Here is a 13,312-nt window from a genome sequence, read left to right on the forward strand (position 1 = left end):
TTAAATAATTTTAAGATAAATGGCCAATCCTGTCAATATGTGCGTGTCGTAAAGTTTTGACAAGCACTTGAAATACTATTCAAATGTCAAGTTTTAGTACTAAATTTAAAGAAGATGTCTCTTTTATCCATTCATAATAATTTAAAAAAATGTGTTTGTTAAGAAGTGTACCTCAAAATATGTGCATACACATTTATGTTAAAACTGTAAATATGTAAATGTACCTACATACATAAACTTTCCNTCAAACAAGTGAGAGTTTCTCTGCGTTATGGCCTGGAACCGACATATATACATCGTTCATTTGAATCAGTATTAAAAGCTCTATTGGCTCTATTGGCGAGTCTCCCCTGAGCCGTTTTTTCCATATCTTTGGCCGGTGTGCGCTTTTATTTGAAATCAAAATGTTTTGGTACCGAGTATCGAGAGTATTGGATACATTTTAAATCGTTACCGAATATCGATCAATACTTGAAAGTATTGACTGAGCACATCACTACTGCTGTCTTCTCTACTATGACGTCACCAAAACAGCTGATTCTGTCAAAATCACTGAGAGCCGAGTAGCGGTATCGTCATCGGCGCCACCAATGCATATCAACAGAGAACTTAGTCATTGTACATGCTCTCGCTTTGTGTGCCGAGCGTAAAATAGTGTTAGTGCATATGTGTGAATATTCTGCAATGAATAATATCCACTAACACTATTTCTTGTGTTATTCAACCAATTACTTAAAAACACGAATAATTGCAGGTCCCTGGTACATATCGAGCCCTAGCCGCCAAAATAACGTAAGCGACACAATTTTCTTTTTGATGCAGAAATGCATCTAAATGCTCTAGGAATATTTCTGCATCAAAAAGACAATTTGGAAAAAAATGTCGCTTACGTTATTTTGGCGGTTAGGGCTCGATATGTACCTTTGTATACAATAAAAGTTTTATAAGAACAATTTTTTGTACATCCAATTGAGAAAGACGTTTTTGGGTAGGAAATGAAGTTTTTTCAGACCAAGAGGGACGTTTTCTCATGCCGAAGACCTGGCAACACTGCTTGTGAGCCTCCCCTAAAGAATGTAGAGCGCTCTCTGAGCAAATGTGTGTTTCACATACGAAGAGCGCCCGCTGAGCAATGCACACAGTCCCACTCAGTGTTGCCAAACATGGGCTTTTCCTACTAAAACTGGTAGGTTTTTTTCCATTTGGTGGGTTGGTAGGATAGATTGGATTTTGGTAGGTTCCGCGACAATAATAGTTATTTGCGAAAAATATAAAATATGTATCTTCAAACACTTTAGCAACTTTGTTTACACGAATTTTCACCGGTAAAGTCCACCATTGTCCACCTGACCAGAGACTTTATTGTAAGACTTGAGGAATATCACCAAAACTAACCTATTGATCTTTCAATATGGTAGTAAGACCCGTTGTCACATATGCGGCACTGGCCTGGTGACCAAAAGCTACGCAAGTAAAGGACGTTTTCACCTTTATCAAGCTGTACCGACTGGTCCGCGTGGCCACTACAGGAGCTATGGGCACCTGTCTAACGGATGCCATTGGTGTCATTGCAGGCGTTTTTCTTTTGTCTATCCTGTTTGAAAGAGGCCTGCAGAAGCGCCCTACGACTGCCTAGTATGATCAGCAAGAAAATTGGGATCTTCGAGGTCATTTGGAGGTTCTAAAGCCATTACTGGATAATCCCGAGTTATCTTTCTATAAACCCTACAAGATCAGAATTCCTGAAAGGGACCACCGACGGATCAAAGATGAATGAAGAGAGTACTGGGGCAGGCGTATTTGGACCAAAATTTCAGAAAGTCTGCCAATTTACGCATACCCAACTATATTCCAGGCGAAAGTCTTCGCAATCGTGGTCTGTGTAGAAGAAAAAATGGGGCCAAATTAAATATTATGTCGGATATTCAGGCAGGTTAAACGCTTTGGACTCTTTTAAAACGGCATCAGGCTTGTGGACAGCTGTAGAACTCTTTTGAACCACTTGCAAGCCAACTATAACGTAACGCTGTGTGGGGTTCCGGGACATGAAGGGTTTGAAGGCAACGAAAGCTGTTTAGTGAGCTGGTAGAGGAAACTCCAGAGCATATTCTATGTGACTGCCCACGTATCATAAATACCAGACTGATACACTTTGGGGAAGGATTGTCTTCATCCAAAATTTTATTTAAACGCGCTCCAAAGTGCCTAACTTCTGAAAGAGAATAAGGTTGGAATGATTACAATTAGGGTTAAGAACAACAGATCTTCTAAGGTCGCAGCGCGTGTATCCCAGACGTAATAATAATAATATAGTTGATGTTTTTGCAAAACCGCCCATCGCCCAATTGCAAAACCGCCTATCTTACGGCACTCAAATTTTACAGGAGAGCGAAAAAACGGTTTATTCTTTGAAGGCATTGCCTTGTTAGGCGATATATTCTCCAGCTATTATCTTACAAATCTGTTCTTTTAATAACGATTTAACGATTTTTATGCATAAATCTCGATGCCGTGTCATTAAAAAAATATTAAAAACTTAAATAAAATTTTGGTAGGTTTTGGTTGATTTTGGTAGGAAGTTTTGGTAGGAAAAAAAATTTGTCTGTGGCAACACTGGTCCCACTTATTGAATCGTTTGAATGTTCTGGTATGCCGACCATTGCATTGTGCGTGGAAATCATTGTTCCACTACCGCTGTTCGTATATGGGTGAAACACGCGTGTGGTCCAGGGATGAAAAATGGAAATTTCAGATTGTATCTAATATCATAAAATAAATGCACCTAAATGAGACAGACTGTACCTAAAAAAAGTTACGTTACGTTAGTTCATAAGAAGTTTTTAAATAAACTTGACTTGCTTTTTTTAGCTGAGTTTATATCTACATCCAGAGTATAGTCTAATGCGAATCGGAGAAGCTTTGTTTTTGCCTAATTTTGACTACTGGAAAATTCTGGCGAAATAGACCAAAAAAACACTCTGGCGAAGTTTACTTTTTTCTAGCTTTTTATAAAACAAAAGGAAAGGAGGCTGCTGATTTATCCGATTCCCTTAAATAGCTGCAGCAAGTCTAGAGAAAATAATGGGAATTGCCGTAAGTATATTCGAAAGCAGTTTAAATATATTCCAGAAATCAAATAGCGAATATGGGTCAAATAGCTATTGCCTCAATTTGTGGCCCTCAACTACAGACAATTTGAATAAATCTTAGACCCAGGACTGTATGGGCGAAAAAAATTAATAGAAAAGTTAAAAATGTTATCATATGCGGGGAACTTTAGCTTTTATGGTTTCAATAGATAAAAAAATGCATTCCAACAATTGCACAGGTAGCGCGTTTGTAGATTTCACACCGTCAGTGGAGAGGGGAGTACATCGGTCTAGGGGGCAATGACGTTTTATGGAAGAAATTAATCCCAATTTCGAATATCAAAAATACAGCAAGAATTAAGAAGTTTAGGATAGCTAAGTAAAGGGTTCATTTTTCGTCGTGGCTCTTCTAAATCCAATGTAAAATATTTAAGAGAATACACAATATGATTTTGTTAATTTCTTCCTTTTGACCACTTTTCCCCACTTTTTCCCATGCCGACAAGTAAATATATTATCACAGTAAAGCAAAAGAAGAAAATAAGAATAAAAATTCATCTAATCAAAAGATGATTGTACCTAAAATCTAGTGATTGTACCTAATGTACCTTTAGGTCAGCAAACGTCGGAAAAAGGTACAATTGTACCTACTTTTTCATCCCTGGTGTGGTCACAGAGCGCTCAGTAAGCTATCACGATTGAGAGAATACAAAGGTTGCGCCGATCTCGGACCGCTATTCCTCTCTTAACGAATTTGACAGAATCGTGGTTTGCATGACGTCACACTTGTGCAACTTGTTTACGTTTTCCTTGCAACATTTTTTCTTCTTCTTCCATTCTTGCTCACGTTTTGGCATTTCTCTCTCGCAATTGCACCAATGTGACGTCACACAAAAGTTATTCTCAAAATCTTCTCTGATCGGCGCAATCTTGTATTCTATCATTCTTGGTAAGCTATGGCATGTCGATCGCTGCGCAAGGTAAAGAAAGAAAAGTGTGTGCTATGACATGCACAGAATTGTTTGTCTCAGTTTCAGTTTTTCTATCACCGCGAGTTGTTTCGGTGCGCGCATAGTTATTTAAAAATATACAGTTTGATGCCAACCGGGGTTTTTCAATGGATGTATAATTCATGTGAATTATAATTTGAAAGTGTGTTTAGCCAAGGAAAAAGCAAGGCAGTATACTTCCAGATATTTACCTGGGTTTTCGCACGACTGTTCCTGTTCCATCGTTGTTTTTTAGGAAATGCATACCACCATATACATATGTATTATTTACTTTAGTAACTAACTTATGTAAATATGTACGTATTTTTTAAGCTTAATATATGCAAATAAAAGAAGAAAGTAAACACAACAAACATCGAGTAAATTTTTATTTGTATCAAACTGAAACTTTCTTTCCAATAATAAACGGTTAGCTGATTCAAGTCTACAGCAAGTTCACAAAATTAACTTGTATCAACCAAAGCATTGTTTATATTTACTCAACAATCATTTTATTCAACTAANCAAACTGAAACTTTCTTTCCAATAATAAACGGTTAGCTGATTCAAGTCTACAGCAAGTTCACAAAATTAACTTGTATCAACCAAAGCATTGTTTATATTTACTCAACAATCATTTTATTCAACTAACAATATTGTCCAATCAAGGTAGTCGTTTTGTAATTATTAACAAATATACATTTGTCCCAACTAGAAGTCTTAAGTAAATTGCAGACTTCGTGAACTAGATATTTATTTCGTCATATCCAACTATGCCACTTGGTCACTATAACCAAATCGTGGTTATTATAACTAAACCTTTTTCTGGGTGTAAGCAGTGCGCGCTTCCACTCCGCGACGCCTGGGTTCAAGCCCTGGTCAAAGCAACATCGCAAAAAATATAAAAAAAAAGGTTTTTTCTTAACAGCGGCCGCCCCTCGACAGGCAATGGCAAACCTCCGAGTGTATTTCTGCCATGAAAAACAGATTGTCATAAAAATACAATCGCCATTCGGAGTCGGCGTAAAACTGTAGGTCCCCCGGCTTTGTGTGACAACATCAAGGCGCACGCCACAAATCGGAGGAGAAGCTCGGCCAAACACTAACATATGTGTAAGCGCCAATCTATTATTATATTATTATGTATGTATAAACATTAATATGTAAGCAGAGCTATAAAAATATTCGCAATGAGATAAAACTTTATTAAGCAAATAAGAAGTTTGGAAAGTTCATAATGATTTACCTATTTAGAAGGGAATGAATAAGCATCTATATATCGAGCTCTAAACGCCAAAATAACGTAAGCAAAATTTTTTTCAAAATTTTCTTTTTGATGCAGAAATATTCCTAGAGCATCTAGATGCATTTCTGCATCAAAAAGAAAATTTTGAAAAAAAATGTCGNATCGAGTCAATGATACCACTAATTATGGCTTCACGGTATCTATTCCTTAAAAAAATTTGCATTGAAATGTTGAGAACTACTGAGTTTACGTTAGAGAGAAGTTTTGCTAGTCAGCGGTATAACGAAGATGTTTATTTTGAAAGTGGCATAAGTTACTCAAAAAAATCAATGATAACACTCATCACACAGAGAATTTCATACCAAAAAAAATACTCAAATATAAAAAAATATAGTAAAACCGCGTTATCGATCTGACATCAGGATTCTTTTTTAAAGGACTTGGAAATTTTAAATGTATGATTAATTTAAAAAATTATTTAAAAAATCTGGTGCAATGTAGAATAACAATAGGAGTACCAAATGAATGAGAAAATCCTGTAGAATTTAAAAATATTAAATTTTTCCGTGCCTATGGATGAATAGGCATTGAAAATTTGCTTTTAAAATTTTAGCCTTGAGTATCCTTGAAAATTTGCAGTATTTATTTTTGAAAAGCTTTTCAGATTTTTTCGTGCTGAATTCGATGCTGACCCCAGAATAGCCCAATCACGTCACACGATGAAAAACTTTTTTTTTCAGAAAGATCATCTCGTTATCTAAAAGTACAATTGCTCCCCTCTAAAATTCATTTTAAAGCTTTAAAAAAATCTTTATTTGTCACCGAGAAGTCGTCTGTTGAATTTACTGAGTTTAGTAAATTCGTCGATATTCTGAAAATGAGGAGTATTGTGAAAAAATTGTTTTCATCGTGTTACATGAGTTCAAATGTGCCCAAAAACCGTGATTTTTTGTACTTTTAGGTTAGAATATCTCGAAATCCTGACGTGATTGGGCCATTTTGGGGTCAGATTCGAATTCAGCACGTCAAAGACCTTGGGAAAAGTTAAGTCCGATTCTTGGTTAGAAAATTTAATGAAATTTTGTCGGCCTGTGTTATGGGTTAATGATTAATATGCACACGAGCCTTTTTTGAATTTCATCCTTGTACCGTAATAGCTTAATTCAATTAACATTCTCTGCTTTATCTTCATCTAACAGCTCATTTACACAGCGTGTTCACTACCGTTAGTGATAGCAGAGCGTAATCTGCGAGCGCAACTAAGCAGTATAGTTTCAGGCGCTGGTATGATAGATTCTATTGTGAACTCTATGGTAAGATAAAATACCGGCAATTAGTTTCAATGAATCAGCAGTTAGCCCTGTGTTATTTCTATACTAATTTCTGTAGAGCACTTACCGGGTGTGCGGCTTGTACCTGAGCTGAATGCTTTAATTAAATAAGATACCGATTTGTTTCTGATTATGCTCCCAATTCGTGACACATTGGGCGCGTTCATAAGACTTACATAGCTATTGCTAAACGTTGACTGTTTGTCCTAGAAACGCTCAGCTCAACAGTCGCCAACTTTCCGCCATTTTTTCCATGGTACAATTTTTTCGCTACCTGAACTCAACGTATTTTGCTCAGCCTAAACAGATGATCGAAAAGATTTACGACGCTTATATTAAATGTACTATGCTCATAAATGGAGAGTCAGCCCTTAATAAAAATATTATGTGCGGGTTATGTAAAATAAAACTAAAAATTTCAAAATAAAATAATGTAAAAAAAGATATTTTTTAAAAATAAGCTTTTATTTAACATGTACATTAAAACCGAAGTAAATCAATACAAATTGTTAGTAATTTTCATTAGAGTTTGAGAAATTCCTTTCGCCAATTGGCTTTTAGTAACTTTAACGAAAGCTTAACTTATTTTATTTTATTCGCTTTAATGCAGTTATAACAAAATTTTCTTGCTAAAAAATCTTTTTTTTTACATTATTTTATTTTATTCCTTTGATTGTACATGATAAACAGAAGCTTGTTTTTAAAAAATATTTTTTTTTTTACATTATTTTTTGTAAGTATCATTTGAATTAATGTGACTGGCGGGACAATGAAAATAATTTTATTTTACCCTCGTGCACTCAAAGATGAATTTTAGCCAAAATACCTAACTTTCACAAACGGTGTTTTTGTGGTGTAAATATGAATTATACGCTTTCGTTTTCAATAAAAATGAGGTTTATATAATCTTCATAAAATATGAAAAAATATTTAAAGTTGTGACTGGTGAGACATCTCCTTGTGACTGGTGTAAAGTAATTATGCACGAAATAAAAGTTTCCATAGACAAAAATTACAACTTCTTTTGATTTTTTTAACATTTTCAAACAAATTAATGAAATGTAGATATTTTAAAAGAGGTAAATCTGAAATAAGAGATAATTAGGGCATATTTAAATTTATGTCGTTTTCCTCTTTTCAATGGAATGACCTATATATGTATAGCTGTATATTTGGGTATGTACATATACACATTTGTGAATGTAAAATGTTCAAGGGCTAAAATAATTAAAATACTTACCCATAGAATCCTGACGAACGCCCACAGAACCCATATTTGTGCCATGTGTCATTGAGAACGGTTGCGTCATACCTGGGTAAGATGAAGCGCCCATTTGGAATAAATCCTAAAAAAAAACCACGTCATTACAAATATTTCCAAATATACAAATATAATATACAAATGTATATACATATGGAAATATGTTTATATATGTATAAATTTCGATCCCATGGATCATTATTTAAATGCCAAAGCGTGCTTGTTGGCTATGTATGGCATTTAACCAAATGAATTATAAGTTCGTTTTACACACCTGCGGATATCGATTTATTGAGTTGTGATGTGGATACGGCTGATAACCACGTGATACACTGTATCCTTGTATATTTCTCATCATGCCGTTGCACGAGGGGATCACAGATGGAGCCAAAGCTTTCTGCAGCTGCTTTTCTTGTTTTCGATATTTAGCGCGACGATTTTGAAACCAAACCTGAATTAAAATAAAGTAAAGCTTATTAAAAAATGAATCACAAACAACTGGCCTCAACATCAAAAAACAATTAGTAATTTAAATTTATATTAGGCCACAAATAACGCAACAAAAATTAAAAGACAAGCCAGTCTTCGAGTTAATAGTCTAAAAATGGAATTAAGTGAAACCACAAACACATGTTCAAGTCTAAATAGCAATAAAGTAGTTGTCCTTGAATGCAGTTGGGTTGATAAAATGAAAATGTGGAAAAGCCACAACAGGTTGCATGTACGAACTTAGCTCAGTGAGTAGAACACTGGCCTTTCACGCCGAAATTCACGAAAAAAACAATTAATAACGTAAAGCTTAATAGTTTTAAATATTTACTTAAAGCTCAGTTAGTCTAGACTTACTTTCAGTTACTTAACTTAACTTAATATTTTGGCCTACCTGTTATATGAGAAACTGTGTGGTCGGTTAGTTAAAACTTGATTCTCTCGGTGGATTAGAAAGGCGAAAGGAGACGGATCGTGGTATTCCTATAAGGAAGCCTTAAAAGGGCTCAGAGGACATCATGGAAAAACTTCTGTGACAATATTGAGGAACATTTGGAAGCCAACCGGTTACGGAAGGTATTATCAAAGAGTGCCATTTCTCACAGCTATATCCAGAGGATAAACAGCGAGTGGACTTCATCTCGGGATGATATGCTAGAGATTCTTCTAGATACACACTTGCCTGGCTGCACCGCGGCGGAGAGTAACTCGGCCCCTACTCTAGGATCATTTCCGGCGGGGGAAGCCATCGTAACCCACAGGAATGTGGACAGGGCCATAAAATCTTTTAAACCCTTCAAATCCCCTGGACTGGATGGCATTTTCACAGCGGAGCTGCAAGAAGCATCTGACATATTATGCCCCAACCTAACGGTAATCTAAAAAGCTTACATCACAAGATATACGACAAGGGGCACTCCTCAAGGAGAATTACTCTCACCACTCCTCTGGAATCTTACGGTAAACACCCTACTCATGTGCTGCAACGCTATTGCGTATGCCGATGCTCTTGCCCTAACTGCAACCGGTAAACACCCACAAATCCTGGGAGAACTGTTGCAAAACGCCTTGGTTATCGTGGAAACCTGTTCTAGAGAATGCGGACTGAACACTAACCCGGCTAAAATGGTCACGGTTCTCTTCACACGGAAAACAAAAATCCCCCCATTTCAACTTCCTACCTTAAATGGCGTATAGCTGTCGCTCTCTGATGAAGTGAAATACTTGACCGTCATCTTGGACAGGAAACTTACCTGGCAACGCAACGTAGAAGAGCGGGCCTACTACAAAACGGCTATAGGCAAGAAATGGGGTCTCAAACCCCACATAGTTCACCGGATTTACACAGTAGTGGTACGTCCTATATTATTCTACGGCGTCACAGTCTGGTGGACATCACTGGTTATCCAGGAGCTCACAAATTCTAAGCTTACCAAGGTTCAAAGGACGGCATGCATGCTAATCACAGGTGCACTGCCATCCACACCCACCAAAGCTATGGAAACACTTCTAAACTTTCTGCCCGTAGACCTTTTTGGGAAGCTACAGGGGAGCTGCAAAGCAGTAAGAATAAATGCACTGTCAAAATGGAAAGACACCAGATTAGGTCACACCAACATCCTAACCAACTACCCGGACACATTCAGGTCCCCAGATTATACGACACCACCGATGGTGCTCGAGAATAAGTTCTCGCCTCGTATTCCTTCAAGGAAGGACTGGGAGGACGACTCGGTCTGGGGCCTCCAAGATAACTCAACAGCCATTTACACGGATGATTCTAAACTAAATTAAGAGTAGGGAGTGGGATACACTCAAAAGACCTCTCACTAGATCTCTGCTTTAGGCTACCAGCCCACTGCAGTGTCTTCCAAGCGGAACTCGCGGCCATAAAGGAGGCTGCACTCTGGCTCATCGATTCTTCTCTTAATCTACCTTCAGTAACAATATACTCCGATAGCCAAGCAGCTATTAAGTCACTGTATTGCTGCAAGACATCATCAATAACTGCGTTGGAATGTAGGAAAGCCCTTAACGATCTAGCTTCAAAATCAACTAGTGACATCGTGTGGGTACCGGGCAACAGGGACTTTCAGGGTAACTGTGCGGCGGACGAGCTTGCGCGGAAAGGAACTACCCTGTCGGGCGTGAACTCCTCTCATGTAGCGGGCATACCCCTATCTACCTGTAAGACATGGCTCAGGACATACTTCGTTGAGAGGGCAAATAAAAGATGGTCGGTAGAACCCACGTGTGGGACGGCTCGACAAATCTGACTCAAATTCGACAAGAAAAGATCCGACGCACTCATTTGGCTAGAAGTCCTGTTCTAAGGCTGGTGACCGTTATAATTACGGGCCGCTGCTTAATGGGAAGGCATGCTAGCATAATGGGTTTGCCGACCAATGACTTCTGCCATGGTTGCCGCGACGAGGTCGAAATCGAGAGTGTGGAACACTACCTCTCTCATTGCCCCGCCCTCACGAGAGGGCGAGGAGACGTTCATTTCCCCCCCACCGTTTTGATTGTCTCGCGGATCTAAGTGGAGCAGGCATTTACGAATTCTCGCGCTTTCTAAACCTAACCAACTGGTTCCACTTCTAGGTGAACGGACGGGTTCGAATTCGAGCTCTCAATTGCTATCACAACGGACCCACTGGGTCCAAGTGTGCCTCTCTCCTATGTTGGATGAAGGCAGCCGCTTCAACCTAACCTAACCTAACCTTGTTAAAATTTAACGTACCGTAAGCAACTAAGAACCTGTAAATCAGCAGTGCCCAGCGCAGCGCACTTGCCTATAGAATTTTGCCAGCGCAGGGCACTTGCTTATGGAGTTCTACCGGCGTTAAGCATGCCTGCTGTAGATTTTATATTCTTAAGTTGCGGCCTTACGGAAATTGAGAGCGCTGGGAGAATCAGGGTTGCCAGACTCTCGTTTTTGTATTTCTTAAAAATAAATGAACGCAAACATTTTCGTTTGCATGAATTTTTTCGGGGCCTCTAAATCTCTAAAAATAGGGGTGGTTCGGTTCAGTTGTTCGAATCACTTAGGAAAAGCTTGTACCGGTACAAGAACCCGTTCAAATGGTTTAATTTTTTATGCTAAAGCTTACAAATATTGCAAAAATATGGCAAATCTGTAACATAAAAATAAAAGGCTCTGTTACTAAGATCAAATTCAAATATCCACATGTATAGTGGTGGAAAAATAAATAGAGGCGCGACATTTCAGCAAGTTTTGGCTAATTTTCTTTTGTTTATTTAAGGTTCATTTATTTTTAACCATATGAATCCAAGTTTCAAACTTTGTGCAAAAATTATGAAAATTCTTCAAAGTTTCATCTAATAAAAATTTCTAGGAAGCATTTTTTAATTTCTAAGTTGATTAATGGCAATTTCTCAACGGATTTTCTGCCATACAAAGTATGTGGGAAATTCTTATTTGTATGGTAGAAAATGCGTAATATTAAAAAAAATTATTTAAAGTCAACGCGATCAAGGCGAAATTAGAAAACCTTTTTTAAGGTTTGGACAAGTCGTGAGCCTAGTCGAGTAGATAAAAACAGCATACTCAGAATTTCGAATTGACACTCAAAATCTTGGCTTAATGTTGAAACCCTCATTTTCGGTAGGTTGGAGCTTACATTAGGCCTTAACTTCATATGTCAAAATAATAGGAGTGCGAAATTTGACTTTCTTTGGTTTAATGTTCATATATTTTTTATAAATGTGTAGCTTGTTATATAACAAAAACCATATAAATCCTAATTTAAAACTTTGTACGAAAATTAGAAAAAATCTACAACTTTAAACAAAATTACATCAAAGTATACAGTTTTATCAGAACTACAAAAATCCGAGTATGTAGTTTTTTGATTTTTTTGCTGGCGTTGATAAGCATTTTCTCCATATAAAAATATTTCAATCATTCTTTATATGGGCGAAATTACAACTCACGTAAATAGTTGCCATCAAACAAAAATGTTTTTGCGGTTTTACCATATGGGTTGCATTTTTAGAGAAAAATGTGTATTACAAAACGTAAAAAATGCTATAGGGGATTTTCATTTTGAACCGAATCGAACCATTTTTTGGAGTGGCTTTTGGTTCGGTTTTGGGATTTCAAAATAAAAAGGGTTCGGTTCGGAGTCCGAAAAAAATCTAAGGTTCGGTTCAAACACCGGTTCGGATCGAAACCGGTTTGCAGCCCTGAATTTTTCGATGTGGCATTTTAGGCGGCGAACTGTTAAACTGATGAAAAAGAAAATACAAAAACAAAATATTTCCACGCTTGGCTTAAGTTGACGTGTTTGAGTAATCATTGATGATTTCTTGTGGTAAGTTAAGTTAAGTCTAGACTAACTGAGCTTTTAAACCGAAACTTGCTCAGTTTCTTAAGTTTTCTATAATTTCAGTTATTAGCAGCTTTAGCTATCATTCATTATGTTTTCAAACTGTACCTTCAATTTTCCCAACTTAATTGAACCAAAAATTTTGCAATTTTTGAAGTGCAATTAAGCGGGAATATGTACTGTAGTCATTATATACAATTTGTGAGCTTCAAAATGAAAAACCTTGGGAGCATGTAATAGCCTTGAAAGAATTCCTACCTTCTATTCTACCATTCTACCATTACCAGAATTACCAGAATTCTACCACTAACCATTTCCAGTGAAAATTTTTCTTTAAAAAATTTTGCCAGTTCATCAGATATGGCCAGCTAAAAGTTGACATTGAAATCTCCTGCGGGAATTACAGGCCGACCATAACAGTCTACTTATCTTTATCTTCATCTCTATCATTCATCTTCTTCTTCATCTTCATCTTCATCTTCATCTTCATCTTCATCTTCATCTTCATCTTCATCTTCATCTTCATCTTCATCTTCATCTTCATCTTCATCTTCA

The 13,312-nt window shown here is 37.1% G+C and overlaps 1 protein-coding gene across 1 annotated transcript in view; it reads right to left on the bottom strand.

Moving 5' to 3' along the window:
* Positions 1 to 6,528: 6,528 nt before the first annotated feature.
* Positions 6,529 to 13,312, bottom strand: part of LOC108358167 (muscle segmentation homeobox) — a gene marked incomplete at its 5' end in the record, with an annotated part of 150,189 nt that continues 143,405 nt past the window's right edge. The window contains 3 exons of the mRNA XM_017609342.1: positions 6,529 to 6,632; positions 7,896 to 8,001; positions 8,191 to 8,367. Of these exons, the coding sequence (XP_017464831.1) occupies positions 6,529 to 6,632; positions 7,896 to 8,001; positions 8,191 to 8,367 (387 nt within the window). The remainder of the gene's footprint in view (positions 6,633 to 7,895; positions 8,002 to 8,190; positions 8,368 to 13,312) is intronic.

This window comes from Rhagoletis zephyria, unplaced genomic scaffold, assembly GCF_001687245.7.
Source record: "Rhagoletis zephyria isolate East Lansing unplaced genomic scaffold, Rhagoletis_zephyria_1.1 Rzeph_scaffold_00218, whole genome shotgun sequence".
Lineage (NCBI taxonomy): Eukaryota > Metazoa > Arthropoda > Insecta > Diptera > Tephritidae > Rhagoletis > Rhagoletis zephyria.